Here is a 23,114-nt window from a genome sequence, read left to right on the forward strand (position 1 = left end):
CGCAGGAGAAAAGGACAGGAATGCCCCATATTTGGTATATACGGAGCATTCATGCCCTTCTCTTTTGCCATTGGGCAGTGTAGTAGGAAGGCTTGCAGGGCTGCCATATGTCAAAAACTCATGTAGCTCTTGAGGTCACCCATAACGACAAGACCCACTATTGCGAGGAGCAGGAGGTTTCAGGGCTATGTATGTGACTGTTTTCAGAGTACCTCCAGAATCTCTACCCTCCAGAACTCTTGCTATGAATGAACATTTTGTACAATAGTTATGTTTGTTATTAAAGTTTCAGTGGAATGTAATATGGCGTAAGTTCATGCCCGGTGGTGTAACGCAAACATGTATGCACGCCCTGACCCCATATTAGCGGTCAGGAGTGTATAATATAAGTGGAGAAACCACACCGTGCACACACACGCGGAGAGGTAATAAGCACTCCCTGTCTCCGCCTGTTATTTAGCATCATCACTCATTTCATTTGGGGCCGCTGTTCCACCAAACTACAAGGAAAACTGTGTTAGTACATCTGAATCCTGTGCAAACTTTAGTAAATCAATGCTTTTGTGGGATACCCTGTAGAAGATAGCCTCTGCTACACCTGTGTTGCAAACAGTCACCTGCTCTGAATCCAGTGACTCATTTTCAAGCCACACAACCTTGTAAATATGGGCCTCTTTCACACATTACTCTGTGTGAAAGGGACATTCTATGGGTGTAGCTGATATGTACCCACGTAACAGCCAAGGAACCTGATATATTCCCAGATGTACAAAGTGTCATAAACCTGGGAACACGTCATAATCCTGTGCCTCCCCAGGGGAGGCATTGGAGTGGGGCAATGAGGAGATATACTTTCATATCTCCTCGTTTTTGCTCTGTCTATTTGTGCTGCAGAATGCGCAAAATACCACTAAAGATTGCTTTTGTGCAAGAAGGTGCCCCTTCCTGCACAAAAATAATCTTCCTAGCAACACAGTCATCATTGCACCATTGGGCAAGGGTTACTACGAACCAAACACTCAGCCCAAGTCAACTGATCTGAGTTTAATCAATCATCATTCTTTAGCTTACTCCACTACCCCAGTTCAGACATGGTCACATGCAAATCAGTCTGACCCTGTGCCTCATGGGGAAAATCCAGCCCCAACTGCCAAGCCATGTCTTCCGTGGACTGGAAACAAACATCCTCATCAGCAAGGCTATCTTGAATCCAGTGGCAAAGTGAGTAAGGGACTCACGTCTGGGCATACCCTGCCAACTGTGTCCCCATGTGGCACAGGGTCAAGACTGATTTGAATATGGCTGGGTTCAATCTGGAATGACATGGTGAGCAAAAAAATGATGGATTTAGGCCCAGATCTCTGTACTGGGGTGTATGTATGACATTGTTCTGCAATCTGTCCATCAACTGTTGTTTTTGCATTTGTCACCTCAATTGGGACCGGTATGCTCAGACGTGAGTCCTGTGCTCTCCATGCCACTGGAATCAAGCTATTCTGGCTGAAGAGGGATGAAACTCCAAAACCGGTCCTAGGATGCTTGTTTCCAGTCCAGGAATGGCTTGGCTTGGCAGTTCGGGCTGGACTGTTCCCACAAGGCACAGGGTCAAGACTGATTTGCATATGGCTGGGTTCAAACTGGAATGGCATGGTGAGCAAAAAAATGATGGATTTAGACCCAGATCTCTGTACTGGGGTGAATGTATGACATTGTTCTGCATTCTGTCCATCAACTCTTGTTTTTGAATTTATCACCTCGGGACGAGTAAGCACAGACGTGAGTCCCGTGCTCTCCATTCCACTGGAATCTAGCTATCCTGGCTGAAGAGGGGTAAAACCCCGAAACCGGTCCTAAAATGCTAGTTTCCAGTACAGGGAGGACCTGGCTTGGCGCATTCGGCTGGACTGTTCCCATGTGGCACAGGGTCAAGACTCATTTGCATATGGCTGGGTGCAAACTGGAATGGAATGGTGAGCAAAAAAAATATGGATTTTTACCCAGATCTCTGTACTGGGGTGAATGTATGACATTGTTCTGCATTCTGTCCATCAACTGTTGTTTTTGCATTTGTCACCCCCAGTGGGACGGGTATGCTCAGACGTGAGTACTGTGCGCTCCATGCCACTGGAATCAAGCTATCCTGGCTGAAGAGGGGTGAAACCCCGAAACCGGTCCTAGGATGCTTGTTTCCAGTCCAGGGAGGACCTGGCTTGGCAGTTCGGGTGAGCAAACAAACGGTGAACTTAGGCCCAGATCTCTGTACTGGGGTGAATGTATGACGTTGTTCTTCATTCTGTCCATCAACTGTTCTTTTTGTATGAAAAACTAAGCAACATAGACTACCGTTTTCATGAAAACCACAAATAATACCCCAGAGCCCCCCTACATTATTACACTGCAGCCTTAAACATCGTGCCTATATCAAAACATAATTTTTATACTATTTGGTCGACGCATATGTTGTCAACAATGAAATCGGTGAACATATTCCACTGAAACAACAACAACCTACCAACAGGCCAGACTTTAACAGTGCTGGCATCTGGCACAACACTCTACGCTACTTCACTCCATGCCTCTTTACTCTACTCTACACCACTCAACACTATGCCAGTGCTCTCTACCCCTCTACTATATACCACTGTAATCTTCACCACTGCACTCTACACCAGTGCAGTCTAGACCACTCAACTCTACTCTGCACCACTCAAATCTATCCCACTCCACTCTATGCCACTCTACTCTGCAATGCAACACTGCATTCTACCCCAATGTACTCTATGTGAGTTTTCTATTCCACTGTACTCTGTCCTGCACCACTCCACTCTACCCTGCCCCACTCTACTTTATGCCACTTTACTCTACTCTGAAACAATCTGCTCTATGTCCCTGCACTCCACCCCACTCCACACCACTCTGCGCCACTCCTCTTTACACCACTGTGTTCTAGGCCACTACTCTATGCTACAGTACTCTACCCCGCACCACTCCAGTTTACGCCACTTCACTCTACTCTGAGCTAATCTACTCTACCCAACTGCGCTCTATGCCACTGCACTCTAACCCAATCTGTGCCAATCTATGCCACTGCACTTTTAGCTGTGACACTACTCTTCACCACTCAGCTCTATTCCAATGCCCTTTAAACCATTCTACTATAAACCTCACCACTGTACGGCAATGCACTAAACACCCCTTTACTTAAAACCAATGCACTAGACATCACTCTACCCTGAACCACCCCACTCTACTCAACTCTAGTCTACTGTGCAACATACTTCTCTGTGTCACTGCACTCTATGCTACTGCATTCTACTCTGCAAGACTCTACTGTACGTCATGGTAATCGACGTCAATGCACTCTATACCACTTTACTCAAAACCAATGTACCCTATGCCAATCTACTCTGCACCACTGGTCTTTACGCCACCTTACACTAGGCCACTCTACGAAACTCCACTCCACCCCACTCTACGATACTCCACTCTATAATGCTCTACTCCTTTAAACTCTACTACACTCTATAACCCTGTACTCCACTCTACAAGACTCTACTCCACGCCACTCTGCAACACTACTCCACTCTACAGTGCTCGACGTAACTCCCTCTATACCACTCCATGTCACTTTACTTCATGCTGTATTACAAAACACTATTTCACTCTAAGTCACTCCACTCCACTCTATGACACTCCACTGTACAACACTCTACTCTACTCTGTGCCAATCCACTCTCCTACACTACTCCACTGTATGCCACACCACTCTATGGCAATCTACTCTGGTATATGCCACTCCAGTCGACTCTATGCAATGCCCTCTGTGCCACTCCACTTTGCTCTACACCAAACTACAATACTATATGCCAGCCTACAACACTCTACTACACTCTGACACTTTACGCCGCTCAACTCTTTTCTACTACCTCCACAACACTCCACGCCACTACATTACACTCCACTTCACTTCACACCACTCAACTCTACTCTATGCCACTCCACACCACTCCATAACATTCCACTTTACGACATTCCAGTCTCCTTTATCCCACTAACTTTTACCAATGCTAAACCTGGCTAAAACATATTGGCAAAGCCAACAGCTCTTGCATAGCCAAGATCTATCGGCTTTGCCAATGCTTGTCATACTAACCATTAGTCCGTAGGTTTTGCAGGATGAAATAGAGGCATTCTCCACATATTCCAGCCCAGTCGATGAATTCCTCCTTGCTCATGCTGCAGAGCTGTGCTCCGGTGATATCAAACTGGGAGGTGGGAATGCTGTTAGAGTCCAGCTTGTACTGGTCACAGCAGAACTGCAGCCAGTCGCAAACATGGTGTCTTGTCCAGTGCTCAGGGGGAACTGCTGTCCACGCAGCGCTAGAACCACCTGAAAGACATGGCATTTATGTTTTACATATTTCTAAGTATACCTGCATCCCTTGGTCTTGAATAACAGATAACGCATGCCACAATACCAGGATGTGCCACAGTCCAGTGTACAGAGACACATAAGTTTTAGTGAGGAAACCTTTGTTCACCATTGGCACTTTAGCTTGAGTAACAACGCAAACATCTGGGAAAGTACATGCAGTGGTAAAACAGACCAATATTACAAAAATACAAAATAAAAAATCTATGTCCACAACACATGTATGTTACAAATAAACATTTAATAAGAGAGAAAAACAAAATAAGGTTCAAAACTAACCTAAAAAATGTAATACCACTACCACTAAAATAATGATTAAAGTGTGTTGCATAAAAGTCAAAAGTACTTTGAGAGAGACAAATAAAATTAAGGGTATAATATCAACACTGAACACACTTTTTTAAAGCGAAACCAGTAGTAAGCGCCCTAACTGAAACTGCTGTCTGTTCCTAACATATTTGTGATCTCCCGCATCCCACAGAAGGTGACCAGTTGCATTCTTTCTTAGGCTTATGAGACGTTTAGTAAAGTGTGTTGATAGTTTTTTTTACTCTGTCCAAGCATTTGAAAGGGCTGTTCAGCAATAGGGAATTTTTGGGTGGTATGCCAGAACACAGGGATGCTTTGAGCAGGCTGCTGCCAAGAATGCTCTTGCCTTAAAGGTATTTGGGCAAGATGTTTCTTGCGTTATTAATGTTTACATCATGGCAAGATGTTTCTAACTCAATAAGTAAACACTTGAAAGTACTACATTTCAAGTTGAATGAACAATATCGAATGAACTTAGATGATGAGAAGATGGCTGATTGAGAGGTACATTCCCAGCAGCACCTTCAACAAACCAGCTGAACTGCATTTTTTCCAGGAGCTTCGAAATTCCACACATCAACTTCCATTTAACCAATAGCATCACAAACTGACTTATAAGGTAATCTGACCTCTGCAGAAGATGGAAAATGTTGCCACTCACAAAGTCCTAGACCCGCCTTTCCAACTTTTCTTTCCATCCCGAGCTGAAAGCTCCTGACCACCTGTTGCTGTGCAGTCCCTCGACAGGCACCTACCCTGCAACCAACTTATGTACAATCAACCGGAACCATGAGGTGCTTACACCACTATATATCAAGGTAAACAAATCTGTTTAGTGGTAGTGGCCTTACTCAGAGAGCTTTACTGCAAAACATACAAGATGATGGACGGAATATTGCACAATGGCAAAACATTCACCACCAGTCACAGATATGGGTTTAAACCATCGTTATTTTGCTCACCAAGCCACCCCACTTCAGACATGGCCATATGCAAATCAGTCTTGACCCTGTGCCTTGTGGAAAAGTAAATTTTGCCATGTTCTGTGTCCCTACGTGTTCCCCATCTTATGTTGCATGTGCATGATTAATATGCATATGTATTCCCTATGTTTGATTAAAGACGCAATTACAGTTGTGTCCATCTCTAGTATGCCAGTTTCCAGTTCTCGTGAAAGCTACGAGTATTAGGCCTATGTAAAGTCACGTTGCCACGTTTCTCAGTGTGCACGTTATTTCATTGTAAAATCCCCGTTTCTAGGCCTCAAAAGGGCCCGGACACCAGATTCGGCTCCTGTCTCCTGAGCCCTCGCTGAGGAGCGATACAGCCCCCACCTATATTCCTGACCCTTCACTTACTTCCTGTCTCACAGTGCCCGGCTCGGCCTGGCTCTGCCTGCTAGTCTGCCAAAAGTATGTTATGATTCTAGTTATCAGTCCAGCCCTCCTTCTCTGCATTCCTTAGCTACTGAATCGCATCAATAGTTTCAGTCATCGTCTAGCCTTTACGTCTCCATGTAAGAGAAATACTGTATTAATGGTCATTTAATATTCTTCAACACGCACTACATGTAGAATAATGCATGCACCAGTCTTAGAGTCTGTTAGCCTTTACCCCGATAACTTTTAGTTTATATCAACGTGTTCTCTAAACATCAGATACTAGATAATGTCTAGGTACATGTCGCCCTGACTCTCCAGACTTCAGTCTCTGCTCCTAGCGCAGAAGTCATAGCCCCCAGCTTCTCCTAGTAACACGTCATTGTCAGTTTACGCGCACCACTAGGTTAGAGGTTCCGGCTCCTTAGGTAGCCCCCTCCATGTTTCCGCCCCATTTGTGACATATTCTGTTACGTTTACATCACATGTCTATGTACACGCCTCCTGTTACACCCACTTTCACCCTTATCTTTCGCGACTGTTACTGACCCCACCCACTGCTCCGCCTATCGTATGTACTGTAATGAAACTGTTTTAGTATATATACTTGTGCACTGTTATTAAATGTTACGCCGATCCTGCCCGTGCTAGCTAGCCATCCCAGATCCTGTCCGTGCAGGTTGTCCTGTTCCTGTCCTTATGCTGTATTAAACCTGCAAACTCCTACTACCTCGAATCTTGACTCTTATTTATTGAGCTATCTGTTATTACTATATCCAGTCAAAAATAGATCCGGTATTATTTATTTATATACCACATAATGGCGCCCGAATAGGGACTTGCCCTTTCCCCACGCGCCGGTGAAGCCACGTATGCCCCCTGACCCTCTGCAGCCGTGACGGAACCATAACGTGCACGTGCAGATATTTCTGCTTCAAGTATCCCTCAGGCCCACGGAGGAGACGGAGGTTGCGGTCCAGCATCCAGACGAGGCGGTGGAGGAACGCGGCGAGTCCCGACCAGAGCCCAAGCCGAGAGTCCAAGGTCCGAGGTATCCGGAGGCCCACCCGTAACAGAAGTCCGAAGTGTGTCCGTCCGGCGTCGAAGCAGTCCAGTCCGAGGCCTTCCGTTCTTGCTGCCCGGTGAGTACCGTTGCTGGGGTAGTATCTAGACAGGGTCAATCTAATTGACTATGGTCCGTGGGTTTGGTGGTACACAGACCCAACACGAAGTGTCCACTCCGGTGGATGCGGGTCCTGACGTGTCTCTTTATGAGACCGGTAAGTTTCGTACTGTTTCAGCAGTGCATCTAGTTTCTGTTCTAGTCAGTTCTGTTCTCGAGAAAATTCATGTATTCTGTTTTCAGTATTCCAGGTAGTATTCTGTTCGAACTGTTATTTTAAATGTTCTTCATGTATTTTAATGTCGTGGTATGAAAGTGGTGTAATTATCGTGTTCATTGTGTATTGTATTGTGTCTAGATTACAGTTCAGTCATGCCTTTGTTTTCCAAACTACGTCAGTTAAAAACAAGAAAAGGTCTGTTAGAAGAAGCAGTTCCTGTCCCGCCTAGGGACAGTCCAGGTCATTTTATGTATCAGAAGCATGGCATAAGTGCCATATTATATCTAGATTTATGGGTGGAGTACACCAAAGAGTTAGAAGAAAAGTATAGATGGCCCGTATCAGGTACGTGGGATGCCGAGTGCATCATGCGAGTAGAGGAAGCATTATGGAAAAAGAAAGCCAGACAGTCACAGAAAGATGCCATCGAGTTATGGCGCAAAGAATCTCATAAGAGAACCGAAAAAGAAATCAGAAAGTCAGAATTAAGTAGAGAATCCTCAGAAAGAGTCCAAGAAAGGGAATTAATCGAGATAGGTGAGCGAGTTAAAACCGAACAGTCAGACAGACAGAGGAATGCCCTCATTAAGGGTATGTATCCTCTTCTTGCCGAGGGCTTGCCAAAAGCGACCCCGGAGGCATCCAGTAATTTTCCGCCACCATTAGTTCCGACCAAGCTACGTCACAAACCGACCGCAGCTGATATTTTTATCTCGTCCTATTTGGACGACACAGTCCCAGAATATGCAAATCCTGTTCCACCAGCTCCTGTAAATCCTTCTCCAGACACCGGGGCACCTTTTGCAGTACCTGCTACGGTACCCCCGGTCCAGCCCATAGTACAACTTCCCGCCACATCAGTCACTCTGCCAGCACGAAGAGTATCAGTCGACGATTCTAGTTTAGGGGCCGCAGGAGGAGGTCCTCCTGGTATCCCACCGCCACACCAACGTGTAACGTTAGTCGAGTTACATGAACGTGCGTTACAGCGTACGCCCAAATATAAGTCCGTTGCAGAAATCCGACGAGCTCTTACTGAATGCCGCTATGATCCAGTCACAGGCGATGATAGTACGGTTATATATTCCATACGTGTAAGACGGGTGACCGGGTATTTGGACACCCTACCGGATATGAAAGAAGATCTAGACAGAATATATCGTTTCATCCGTACAGGGGATGATCCAGAAAGTATTGGCGAAGCCATGTCTCAAAGGAAAGCTGAGATCCAGCTCATGATATTAAAGTTTCTGATTAATTGTTTAATAAGGGAACAAGATTATCCGACCAAAGATCCGGCCGAAATGAGAACTCTGACAAGGTGGAGTGATAATATAGCCGAGGGTAAGCACAGAACCATCAGTAGTATAGAGAGTATGTACAAGAAAATTCGTAAGGAGATAATAAGGTTACACGAACAACGTAAAACAGCACAAGTAAGCGAGAAAGAGAATGACTCTCCTACAGAAGAGGTAGAGGACGAGAATACCGCCAGAATAGCGTATGTAGGTAGAACTAGACTTTCCGACCGACATTCACGCCTGGAACACAAGAAAATCTTTCATCATCCAGCACCGGAACAAGGTTCTCTAGAACAAGTATTTCAAGCTACCGATCACATTTTGAAATCACGAATCGGTTATAGTGAGTTAAGTACTATGCATGAACAAGAACTAGCCCGATCAGCAGTCCGATGGACTACTGATTCTACCACTTTTCCAGACGAAATAGTGGCACAAATGTTTCTGAAACTGCCCCCAGCCGAGCAGCGACTGGTGGGTATGTATATGATTCAGCACCTCATCACATTGTATGAGGGTCAACATTCTGATCCAGGTCCGTTACATGATGTCCTGAACGAGTTACTCCAGTATAGATGGAAAGGTTTAGGTACCGATTTAGTTAGCGTCATTCTAGAACAGCGCCATAAATATAGAACGTTCCTGAACCCGCATTTTGTTCATGTCTCACCTCCAGAAAGTAAACCGTTTTACATAGATAGACAGAATCCGTTACGAGAAGTACACCCAGTCAGGACAGCAGATGGTGAAATGCAACGAGTATTTGTTTACACCCCGATTACAAAGATGGAACTCTTAGAGATGAAGAAATTAATTCCCTGTCACGGCAAAGATCCAGCAGGGTTCCACCGAGAATTAAAGGACATGCTCCGTATGGGAGAATATACGTATCCAGATATTATTAAAATGCTAAAGGTCCTGTTGCCCGCCGGGGTATACGAAAAACTCAAGGAAAAAGAATGGGAGGTGGGAGAGAAAAAGATCGATTGGGCAGTTCTAGAAGCTGAAGATAAGATACGAGTACCAGGTACCGGTCTTGGAGAGAAATGTAAAGAATTACCAGAACTGTTAATACAAGTTTTGCCCAGATTGTTAGCCACTAAAAAGGAAGACTGGGATGCAATCTCAGCCTGTAAACAGAAACAAGATGAAGACACTAGTGATTTTTATTCTAGATTTGAAAAATGTTTCATTATAAACAATGGATTGAAGACGAGTAGCGAGTCATACCCTCATCTTTTTGTTACTAAACTAGTCGAGAATTCAAGTCCACAAGTTAAGAATCGAGTTTTGAAAGTCGAAAGTACATGGCAAGCTAGTACCCCGTCCCAGATGTTACAGATGCTCCAGTACCACCAGAATAGAATCAGAGAAGAGCAAGAACACGAGAGAAGACGTATGAAAGACACAAAAATGAAAGTACTAGTTGCACAATCTGTTCCACAAGACAGTCAGAAGAGGGGTCCGAATCAAGCCAGTCATCCTGCAGCTCCCGTTAAAGGGACATGCAATTATTGTAAACAGCCAGGTCATTTTATAAACGAGTGTGCAGTTCTGAAACACAATATAGCCACTGGAAAAACTAAAGAAAGACCACGTCCGCCTAGACAAGAACAAGTTTTACAGACTTCTCAGCCACAGAATGCACAACAGACAGTTCCAGCATCGCAGCCTATTGCTGCAACACAGCATGTTACACAGCAGATGTACCAGTATGCTCAGACAGAGTATCCAGAGTACCAACAATACTCATGAAACAGCCTAGAGAGGGAGGTAGGCTTGCCTCTCATCGAGATTCCTGTAGATCAAGAAGGTCCCTATATTCATAGTCAAGTATTAGGGAAAGACAGAAAGTTTCTGATTGATACAGGGGCAAGTAGGACTACCATAAGTCACGCCGAAGTTCCAGGGGCTCCTCTCTCAGGCTCTAGAAATGTTTCCCTTGGATTTTCAGGAAAGCCTATTGTAAACGAGATTTCAAAGCCAGTTACTCTAGAAGTAGGTCCATTGTCCCGCACTACTGATCTATTACTTACGAAATCATGTCCAGAAAATCTGTTAGGCATTAAGACACTGAAAGAACTAGGTGCAGTTATTTGCTGCTCCCCAGAGGGAATACGTTTGTTTTTACGTGACTTCAAGGGTCACTATGTATTACGAGATTTTGATCCGAGATTGTCTAATGTCCCGCAGCATCTATGGGCGCAAGGTCCAACTGATGTAGGTTACATGCAAATCACACCCCATCGTGTGACTCTCAAGCAAGGTGTAGTGTTACCACGAATCAGACAGTACAGATTACCACCTGAGGCTGTAGCTGCCTTATCTAAAATAATTGACGAGCTCATGGCTCAAGGAGTAGTTGTAGAAACTGACTCCAATGTATGTAATTCTCCGATCATTCCAGTCATGAAACGTACTGATCCAAATGCACCCCCAGTATATCGATTAGTGATTGACCTTCGAGAACTCAATAAATGTATTATTCCCCAGTATCCAGTAGTCCCAGATATCTCTTCCCTATTGACAGCCATTGATTCCGAAGCCTCATTTTTTACAGTCATAGACCTCAAGAACGCGTTTTTCAGTGTCCCCATTCATCCGGAAAGCCAGTACCTTTTCGGTTTTTGTTTAAATGGAAGGAGCTATAAATTCACACGAGCTCCTCAAGGTTTCACAGAAAGTCCTAGTATTTATAGTCAAGCACTTAAGAGACAACTAGACAACATTCACATGCCAACAGACACTGCCCTGCTCCAGTATGTCGATGATCTACTGATCACAGCCCGTTCTGAACGTGCTTGCGAGCGAGCATCACTTACAGTCTTGTATTTCCTTGCCGAGATGGGGCACAAGGTGTCCCCTTCGAAGCTTCAATTCTGTGTCCAGCAAGTGATCTACTTAGGCCACTTACTGTCCAAGTGGGGTAGGCAGTTGACACCAGACCGTATCCAGTTAATAGCGAGTCTTCCTCAGCCCAAGACCCAGAAGGAGGTACGTGCTTTTATCGGCCTTACTTCTTATTGCAGACAATGGATTCCTCAGTATGCATTTCTAGCCAAGCCACTGATACAGTTAACGACACAGGAGGCAGCCGTATCGTCTGTCCTCCCTTGGACATCTGAACATACACTTAGTTTCAATGAGTTAAAGAAAGCTTTATGCCAAGCTCCTGTTCTAGCTACACCGAACTACAGTAAGCCTTTTACACTTTTTGTTACAGAACGTGATGGTACAGCATTATCTGTTCTCACGCAAGATCAAGCAGGACAATACAAGCCCTGAGCTTATTTTTCGAGCACATTAGATCCAGTAGCCCAGGCTCTGCCTGCGTGCCTCAAGTCAGTTGCAGCCACAGCACTAGCTATCAGACAAAGTGATTCCATAGTATTAGGACATTCCTTGACAGTACAAGTTCCACACTCTGTGGAAGTTCTTTTAAACCGAACACAGACTCAGCACTTGACAATTGCACGTTTAACAGGTTATGAACTGACACTGTTCCAGCCACACATAGAAATCAGACGCTGCAACGTTCTAAATCCTGCTACACTGTTACCGTCAGTTAATTCGAATCCTGCCACACACGACTGTGTGGAAGTAGTTAATACTATGACTAAGCCAAGACAAGATCTGACAGATATTCCATTACCAGATCCTGACCTGACACTTTATGTGGATGGTTCATGTATGAGAACAAGTACAGGAGAACTAGTAGCCGCGTATGCAGTGACTACTGACACTGAAGTTATAAAAACACACCGTATTGACACCCTGTCTGCTCAAGCAGCAGAGCTAGTAGCTCTGACACAAGCCTGCATACACGCCAAGAACCTGAAAGTCAATGTTTACACAGATTCACGCTACGCATTTGGAGTCGTACACGACTTTGGAGTGCTCTGGCAGGAGAGAGGTTTCATGACTTCTCATGGAACCAAGATTCAGCATGGTCTCCTTATTCAAGCTCTGTTAGATGCCATACATTTACCAACATCTATTGCTATCATGAAATGCAAAGCACACACAAAAGTTACAGACACTGTTTCCCAAGGTAATGATCTAGCAGATCGCACAGCCAAGCTTACAGCACAGACTCCAGACATGTCAGTTAATCCGACACAGACACATACTCCAGATCCGACTACTAGTATGACAGTTAAGGACCCCACTCAAGATGTCATAGATATCCAGTTACATGCTACTCCCGATGAAATCAAGAAATGGTCCGAACAAGGAGGGGTCCAGACAGATCAGGGATGGGTGACGAAGGGAAAAGCCACATGGTTTCTCCCCGACTCTATGGTTCAAGTCATTATTAATACCGCACATAGTCCAGCACATTTAGGAGAAAAAGCCATGTTAGACAGTATCCAGAACATTTGGTTTAACAAGCATTTACGAGCTGCAGCCAAGCAGAAAGTCCGTACCTGTATGATATGTTGCCAGTTTAATCCAGGTAAAAGTGTCCCGGTGGAACAAGGTGGATTCCAGCCCCCTGACCACCCTTTTGAAGCCCTCCAGATGGATTATATTCAGATGGAGCGATGTCGAGGTTTCAAGTATGTCCTTGTAGTTGTATGCGCTTTGTCCAGGTGGACAGAAGCATATCCAGTCCCAGATTACACAGCCGCGACCACTGCCAAGCAGTTGGTTCGTGAATTCTTCCCCCGCTATGGACTCCCTAGGGTCGTATATTCTGATAACGGCCAGCCATTCTCATCTGAACTGATGAAACACGTTTCCCTGTTGTTAGGATACCAGTGGAAGTTCCATTGTGTACGCCATCCTGAAGCAGCCGGTCTAGTAGAGAGACATAACCAGACCCTGAAAATCCGCATTGCTAAAGTTTGTAAAGAGAAAGGTGTGGACTGGCTAGTAGCTCTGCCAGTCGCTCTGTTTTATATGCGCATGGTCGCACATTCCAGATCAGGTCTGTCCCCGTACGAGGTCGTTTTTGGCCGCCCCCCGAATATGTGGGGTACACCTAGACCCCGAAGTATTACAGATGTTTCAAGTAATATGCTGACAGATTACCTAGCTTCCTTGATGTCTGCCCTACACTCTTGTCGTTCACAGGTTGCCGCCGCATTTCCAGACAATACCGAGGTGGCACCGCATGAAATCGTTCCCGGAAGTCTGGTTCTCGTAAGGAACTTTGATGGTTCAAGTCCGCTGGAGCCCCGCTGGAAGGAGCCCAAGCAAGTTCTCCTGGCCACCCGTACTGCCGTCAAGCTGGAAGGCAGGAAGGGCTGGGTGCATTTGTCGCATGTAAAGAAGTTTTATGGACTAAAGACTGTTTCCAAGAACATTTCCGAGGATTTTAAAGACTGCCAAAGTACTATTCTCAAGGACTGTCCCGCAAAAGACACTGATTCAAAACCCTCCCTGTTAGAGAAAACTCCGCAGCAGGAGTATAAGTTGAAATTAAGGTCTAGTAAAATAAGTCAGCCAGTTTGATTGTCTAAGTCCTCCCCTAGGTGAAACGGTTAGACCGGTTTCTGACATGTATAAAATAGACCCCCATAGAGAGAGAGTTAGTGAGAACTCTAAAAGTTGCATTATTATTTTATGTTTCCTGCTATATCTCAGCCTTATGATTACCTGCACGAGTTATGCATTGCATTTATGTTTTCCAGTTTCTCATGTAAATAAGTCTTCTAATACTACAGTAGAGCATACGTTTAGTGATCTGCCTCCTCATGAACTATCTTATCGTCTTGCTATGCGAAATAATTCCTTTATCCGCATGTTACATGATTCACACCAGACCAGCAATGCCACTAATTGTTGGGTGTGTGGTCGACTCCCCCCTTTCCAGACACCGAAGGGAGTTCTGCCACTCTTTCCTTATCCATTTTCACATACTGGTTCGTGTGGAGCATGGTCCACGTTAACGTCATCTTTAACTGATATATCCTTCCTGAACAGTACATGTTTTCCAGACAAGCAAGGTCTTCCCCACAGAACAGGGTTAGATCTAGAAAATGAAGTTTATAATTTGGGTAATTATTCTTCGAATTTCATGGTCCTGAATGTTCAGTCTGATTCTACTCCAGACTTACCTGCTATGTCAGTATTACCAGTCAAAGGTGAATTATGTGTCAGAAATAATGGTTCCGTACATGTAGGACATAGTGATTGTACTACTATTGTCAAGTATAGTGACAGTGGGAAATCTATTTTCAAAGCTTCACGTCATTCTTATTTTATTTGTGGTCAGACCGCATATGTTCGTCTGCCCCTCGATTGGGAGGGAACCTGTTACATTGCATTCCTACTGCCACCAGTTTTTCTAGCCCCACCTGACTATCATAGGAACTCCCACCTAGTACATACTAGACACAAGAGAGACCTCCCGATTGTCGATTATACTGAAACTGCTCTAGAGCAATACATAGATATCAATAAAGGTTTCTTTCCCTACTTAGGTACTGTCGTGAATAGTAAACTGATACGTAGATTAACCAGAACACTTGAAGCAGTAGTGATTGAGACTACCTCTGCTCTAGGTAACTTAACCGAAGAGCAATCTTTTATGAGAATTGTCGTGCTCCAGAATCGTCTCGTCCTTGACGTCATACTGGCCGATAGGGGCGGGGCATGTAGAGTCATCGGATCTAGTTGCTGCATTTTCATTCCTAATAACGCGCCGTCTGTTTATTCAGCTATAACCAGACTGCATAAAATTGCCCATCTGTTACACCAAAATCCAGGCACCTGGACATGGTCCGGTTGGTTCTGGAATATAATTTCCGCCTGGGGATGGAAAGTATTGTTCTTCTTAGGTATTGCAGTAGCGATCATATTCAGTTGCTGCCTCTGTATACAATGTGGCCCTGCGATTTGCGGCATTTGTGCTACCTCTTGTATTCCTAGTCCCAAGTCCCGTTCTAAATCCAGTTCCAAGAAAATTCGAGACGAGCAAATGATACTGTATGAAATAATAGATGGTATCATGAATATTGATGTTTCCTGATGGAAACGTAGTGACAAGGAGGGAATGTGGAAAAGTAAATTTTGCCATGTTCTGTGTCCCTACGTGTTCCCCATCTTATGTTGCATGTGCATGATTAATATGCATATGTATTCCCTATGTTTGATTAAAGACGCAATTACAGTTGTGTCCATCTCTAGTATGCCAGTTTCCAGTTCTCGTGAAAGCTACGAGTATTAGGCCTATGTAAAGTCACGTTGCCACGTTTCTCAGTGTGCACGTTATTTCATTGTAAAATCCCCGTTTCTAGGCCTCAAAAGGGCCCGGACACCAGATTCGGCTCCTGTCTCCTGAGCCCTCGCTGAGGAGCGATACAGCCCCCACCTATATTCCTGACCCTTCACTTACTTCCTGTCTCACAGTGCCCGGCTCGGCCTGGCTCTGCCTGCTAGTCTGCCAAAAGTATGTTATGATTCTAGTTATCAGTCCAGCCCTCCTTCTCTGCATTCCTTAGCTACTGAATCGCATCAATAGTTTCAGTCATCGTCTAGCCTTTACGTCTCCATGTAAGAGAAATACTGTATTAATGGTCATTTAATATTCTTTAACACGCACTACATGTAGAATAATGCATGCACCAGTCTTAGAGTCTGTTAGCCTTTACCCCGATAACTTTTAGTTTATATCAACGTGTTCTCTAAACATCAGATACTAGATAATGTCTAGGTACATGTCGCCCTGACTCTCCAGACTTCAGTCTCTGCTCCTAGCGCAGAAGTCATAGCCCCCAGCTTCTCCTAGTAACACGTCATTGTCAGTTTACGCGCACCACTAGGTTAGAGGTTCCGGCTCCTTAGGTAGCCCCCTCCATGTTTCCGCCCCATTTGTGACATATTCTGTTACGTTTACATCACATGTCTATGTACACGCCTCCTGTTACACCCACTTTCACCCTTATCTTTCGCGACTGTTACTGACCCCACCCACTGCTCCGCCTATCGTATGTACTGTAATGAAACTGTTTTAGTATATATACTTGTGCACTGTTATTAAATGTTACGCCGATCCTGCCCGTGCTAGCTAGCCATCCCAGATCCTGTCCGTGCAGGTTGTCCTGTTCCTGTCCTTATGCTGTATTAAACCTGCAAACTCCTACTACCTCAAATCTTGACTCTTATTTATTGAGCTATCTGTTATTACTATATCCAGTCAAAAATAGATCCGGTATTTTTTATTTATATACCACAGCCTCATGGGAACAGTCCAGCCCGAACTGCCAAGCCATGTCTTTCCTGGACCGGAATCAAGCATCCTAGGACCGGTTTCTGGCTATCAGCCGTCTTCAGTCAGGATAGCTTGACTCCATTGGCTTAGTGAGCAAGGGACTCACGTCTGGACATACCCTTCCCACATAGGGTGAACAGCAAAACACACAAGATGATGGACGGAATGTTGCACAATGGCAAAACATTCACCCCCAGTCACAGATCTGGGTTTAATCCATTGTTATTTTGCTCACCAAGCCACCCCAGTTCAGACATGGCCATATGCAAATCAGTCTTGACCCTGTGCCTCATGGGAACAGTCCAGCCCGAACTGCCAAGCCATGTCTTTCCGGAACCGGAATCAAGCATCCTAGGACCGGTTTCTGGCTATCAGCCGTCTTCAGCCAGGATAGCATGACTCCAGTGGCTCAGAGAGCTTTACTACCAGTAATCACAAAAATTCATCACTTAATTTTAGGATTAATATAATCAAGGATTTGGGAAAGCTGCATTAGAACATTGGAATGTTGAGCTCTCTATTGAAGACAATGGAGTGCTCCAGGCTTCTAATGGCCGGTAGAAGCCCGCAGCATCAACATTCTAATGTTTAATAAAGGCCTCATGGAGTTCGAGGATATTTCTACCACTTCAGGCTTTGTGAGGCTTTTGCTTTACAAACTAGAACAGTCTACTCTCTGGGGCAGAATTTTCTCTTAGCCTTAGCGCCCTTCATAGTGGGCTCTACCGGCCATTGAAGGCTGGCTCCTGCTACAGCGGACTGTAAGGCTCTGTTGGTTAATCTGTAATATCAGCCCGACATCTGTACATAGCACCTTGGCAATGTCTCTGGCCTGAAAATTCTTCCTACGCTCTTCCACTGATTCAGTTCCACTTCCCGGCCTCAAATTGAGGGCTTCCAGAAATCTGTGCTGCTCTACAGCGGTGCTATCACACTCTTGATTCCATTGCAGTTCAGTCTACAGACCAGAGTGGAAGGCCTACTATTAGTACCTCCTGGTTCCTTCTGCCCTCTTTGAAGCAGAAAGCGGGCAAGCTCTGCATGAAGGCCTCTGTGTCTGGCCCAACCCTTTAAAAAGTGCTTGCGTCAAAACACAGGGAGTTCTCCACCTCAAGCCACCTGTACATTCACTTTCTTTGAGGACATTTCTATTTAAAGCTTCATTCAACTTTTATAATTTAAGGGCTGATTGGAATAGCACTTAGACTAGACCAGTGCCTCTTAACCTTTTCACTAATATGGACCCCACTTAATAAATACTGAAACAGGAGGATCATTTCTAAATTCAATTGTGTCCATTCGTCGTCCATACTATATTTTGCTTGATGCACTTGCACTGCTTCCACATATCAGTTTGATGATACTAATTACATTATTAGCCTCCAATATTAAATTCTATACTAATTACAGGACGTTTAAAAAATTTCAATTGTACATTTTATATATATATATTTTACCTACTGGCGGTCGCCAGTAGGTAGTTATAGTTAGGATTGTTTTCCATAGGAAATCCGCAACATTCTATTGGAAATACCTTTGGCGCCGAATGAGGGATCTGCCTGTAATTTTCTTTACCTTTGCCTCGCTGCGCTCCGCTCCTTCCCTAAAAGTTTCGGGGGGATCCGTCAAGCAGGGGCCGAGATAAAAGGGGGGTCCCAAAACGTGTTTTCCCCATGTTAATTTCCATAGGGCGGTTGGACTCACTTTTAGCCCAAACGGCTGAATGGATTTCCACCAAACTTGGCAAAATTGTAGGGACTGGTACCCCGATGTGCCTTTGCTATGTCTCAAGATATATGCTCCAGTGGTTTTTACGAATATTAACTTTGAAAAAATATATATTGGGCTACATTGGGCTATATATATGTTAGAGCCCAAATGTAGCCCAATGTAGCCCAATGTCGCCCAATGTAGCCCAAAGATGGCAACCAGAGACAAAAAAAAACAAATGTAGCCCAAATATCAGCCAGATGTAGCCCAACTATAGCCCAATGACAGAATGTCCCAGAGTGTTCTAAAGAACAACTAGAGCGCTAACAGTCTTACTTATGACAAAAGTATGTCACACCTGAAGTCATCTTGATTGGAATAAAGTGTTAACACTTAAAACATTTAATTTGCAAAGGAACAAAATGAGGGGGTTCATTTTGCCATAGAAATTATGATTAGTGCTGAAGAAAGAAAAATTAGGGCACATTTTGAGTGACTTCTCAAATCCTCTTATATTTCCTTAAAAAAAAATTCTGATATGCAGTCTCCCAAGATGGCAACCAGAGACAAAAGAGCACAAATGTAGCCCAAATATCAGCCAGATGTAGCCCAACTATAGCCCAATGACAGAATGTCCCAGAGTGTTCTAAAGAACAACTACAACGCTAACAGTCTTACTTATGACAAAAGTATGGCACACCTGAAGTCATCTTGATTGGAATAAAGCGGCAACACTTAATACATTTAATTTGAAAAGGAACAAAATGAGGGGTTTCATTTTGCCATAGAAATTTTATATATATTACCTACTGGCGGTCGCCAGTAGGTATATATAGTTAGGATTTTTTCTCTATGGGTTTTTTGAAAATTCTATGTCTAATAACTTTGGCGTTTGTGGACGGAATTGGCTGAAATTTTCAGGAAAATGGCAAATTTTGTTTCTGAGCAGCCCCTGAAAATTGGGGGGGGTTCGTCCAGGGGGGGTCAAGAAAAAAGGGGGGTCCCAAAACGTGTTTTTAACATTGAGTTTTCCATAGGGCGGTTGGCCTCACTTTTAGCCCGAACGGCTGAATGGATTTGCACGAAACTTGGCAAAATTGTAGGGACTGGTAGCCCGATGTGCCTTTTGTAGGTCTCAATATATGTGCTCCAGTGGATTTTGAGAAATTAACGTTTAAAAAAAGATATATATCTGTAACAGCGGACCGGGCAGCGCTCCAGTTCGCGTACTTTTCGCGCAACGGAGCTTTATGAAGCGAAGCTGATTGGTTCTCCGGCGTCTGTCAACATTCCAAACAGTCCGTAGCGGCCGCCATCTTGTCTCTCGGTAGGATCGAGAGACAAGAGGAGGCGAAAGGGAAGGGGCAAATGACGATAAGGGGGCATAGTAGATCCTCCCTGACCTCTTAGGTTTGATGTACCATTTTGCCAAGTTTGGTGTAATTCCGTTCAGCCATTCAGGCTGTAGACGTATCTAAATGTCAATAATCGAACGGCTGAATGGATTTGCACGAAACTTGGCAAAATATTAGGGACTGGTAGCCCGATGTGCCTTTGCTAGGTCTCAATATATGTGCTCCAGTGGATTTTGAGAAATTAACGTTCAAAAAAAGATATATATCTGTAACAGCGCTCCGCTTCGCGTACTTTTCGCGTTACGGAGCTTTGCGAAGCTGATTGGTTCTCCGGCGTCTGTCAACATTCCAAACAGTCCGTAGCGGCCGCCATCGTGTCTCTCGGTAGGATTGAGAGACAAGAGGAGGCCAAAGCGAAGGTGGAAATGACCATAAGGGGGCATAGTAGATCCTTCCTGACCTCTTAGGTTTGATGTACCATTTTGCCAAGTTTGGTGTAATTCCGTTCAGCCATTCAGGCTGTAGACGTATGTAAATGTCCTATAGAAAATTGCATGGGGAAAACACATTTGAAAGTGTTGAAATTTAGAACCAATTAAAATGTTACTTTGGTTTTGTATTTGTGTGTGATGAAAGTTAATTGGTTATGTATATATGTCAAATGAGAGGAAACCACAGCCATTTTGTGATACTACTGTCTGAGGTACATTTGTGAGGAATTTTTGGTGGTGAATTTCTGGTGTTTGATTTACACAGTACTAACACTTCTCCTACTTTTAAAAAGGTGAGTTGTTAATTTGTAAGGGGAACTATGTTGTACACTTGAAGATAATTTGAAAAATGTTTTCTGTTATTTATTTGCAGTCCTTCTGTTATACTAAATACTTGATAAAGTTAGTTTTATATTATGTATTACTAAAAACGATAAATGAAAGTGATTATTTTTTTCTGCAATTTACAGCAAGCAATTTCAAAATAAAATGGCTCACAATGAAGAGACCGTGGCAATTTCTTTGTAAGGGGAACTATGTTGTACACTTGAAGATAATTTGAAAAAAAAATTCTGTTATTTATTTGCAGTCCTTCTGTTATACTAAATACTTGATAAAGTTAGTTTTATATTATGTATTACTAAAAACGATAAATGAAAGTGATTATTTTTTTCTGCAATTTACAGCAAGCAATTTCAAAATAAAATGGCTCACAATGAAGAGACCGTGGCAATTTCTTTTGAATTGTCCACTACATTGATTGAAATTGAGAGCACCAATAATGAAATATTGTCACAAGGAGGAGATGACTTGTATGATTCCATTAGATTGATTGAAATGGACAGCACCAATAATGAAATATTGTCACAAGGAGATGACTTGAATGATTCCACTACATTGATTGAAATTGAGAGCACCAATAATGAAATATTGTCACAAGGAGGAGATGACTTGTATGATTCCATTAGATTGATTGAAATGGACAGCACCAATAATGAAATATTGTCACAAGGAGGAGATGACTTGAATGATTCCACTACATTGATTGAAATTGAGAGCACCAATAATGAAATATTGTCACGAGGAGATGACTTGAATGATTCCACTACATTGATTGAAATTGACAGCACCAATAATGAAATATTGTCACAAGGAGGAGATGACTTGAATGATTCCACTACATTGATTGAAATTGACAGCACCAATAATGAAATATTGTCACAAGGAGGAGATGACTTGAATGATTTTTTTGATCAATCTGTTGATGGCGAATTTATCGAATGTTTGGAGACCATAGAGTTACAAGAATCATCATTGCAGACTTTTCATGAGGAAATTGCTGATGAGGACATGTTACTAGTTCTTTCAAATTTAGAAAATTCTGAAGAATAAATTTATATTTAGAAATCAAAAATTGTTTGAGACATTATTCATTTTTATTTTTAATTTATGAAGTTGTAGCGAAGTGATTGTAGTATAAAATGAGACTTATAGTATAGAGTGCAACATTTTTATGTTACATGGTAAGTTTACTCATATTTACTTCCCTTCTGCCACTATATTATCTCCAATGTGTATTTGACATCTCTTCTTCATCTCCGGCCTCCTTTCTCTCACTGTGTGTCTCCGATGCATCTTATCGCTGCTATTTTGTGTAATTACAGAAGAGAGTAAAATAAAATAGTTCGGAACGTGAAAAGGGGGCAAAGTAGAGTACCCCTCACCCCCTAGGCCTTTTCAGGCGGTCCCAAAAGGATCAGTTTCTGCTTTCCTGAGAGATTATGGTATGAGTTCCATATACCACAATAATTTGCATTACAACATGCAAAATATCTATCTCCTATTACCAACTTTTGGAGATATTCGCGCTAAGCGCGAATATCTCCAAAAAGTAACACCTGCCCTGAGCAGTTCTTAGCCATGTTATCCAATGGGAGGTGGATAACATGGCTAAGAGCATTAGCTCGGTAATGCATGAATATCGCTGACTTTTTAGCGATATTCATGCATTGCGGCCGTTTATTATCGTATTTGCGATAAACCTTGATAATAGCAAGGTTTATCTTTGATAATTTCTGACGATGCTTAGCGGTAAAAAATTCGTTGGTAAGCATCGTTAGCGATAAATATCGCTTAACTTTGGTAATATGCACCAACGTCTGTTAACGTTCGATTCGAAGGAAATGAGGAAGTGTTGAAAAACATTGTCTGCGCCATCTTGCCTTTTTTGAAATGCCACACTTTTGTCGTGCACGGCAGCCATTTTAGATGCCTTGACCAGACCCACTCTCTGCACGCTGTCGATTCGTAGCATGGCTCCCCACCCTCGCAAGCATCTTCCCCAGGCACTGGTCACCCCCGCTCTCTGTCTTATGCATCGGCAATAAACCTCCCCCCATCTGCGCTGCTCTTCCCTGAAAATCACACTCTGTGCCCGCCCGACACCTCCCTTTCGCCCTATTCACTACCGAACCCTCTGACACTCCTCTTCCTCTGTGTCCCATTGTCCAGGCTATCACCTAGCCCTGCAGATGTAGTTTATGGCCCCAGCTGTAAAGAATCACCCCTCTTCAAAG

General features: G+C 43.7%; 1 protein-coding gene across 1 annotated transcript in view; it reads right to left on the bottom strand.

Annotated features, from left to right (window-relative positions):
* Positions 1-23,114, bottom strand: part of ELF5 (E74 like ETS transcription factor 5) — a 215,006-nt gene that overhangs the window by 57,536 nt on the left and 134,356 nt on the right. Inside the window, exon 3 of the mRNA XM_078684675.1 lies at positions 4,154-4,390. Within this exon, the coding sequence (XP_078540801.1) occupies positions 4,154-4,390 (237 nt within the window). The remainder of the gene's footprint in view (positions 1-4,153; positions 4,391-23,114) is intronic.

The sequence above is a fragment of the Lissotriton helveticus genome, chromosome 3_2 (assembly GCF_964261635.1).
Source record: "Lissotriton helveticus chromosome 3_2, aLisHel1.1, whole genome shotgun sequence".
Lineage (NCBI taxonomy): Eukaryota > Metazoa > Chordata > Amphibia > Caudata > Salamandridae > Lissotriton > Lissotriton helveticus.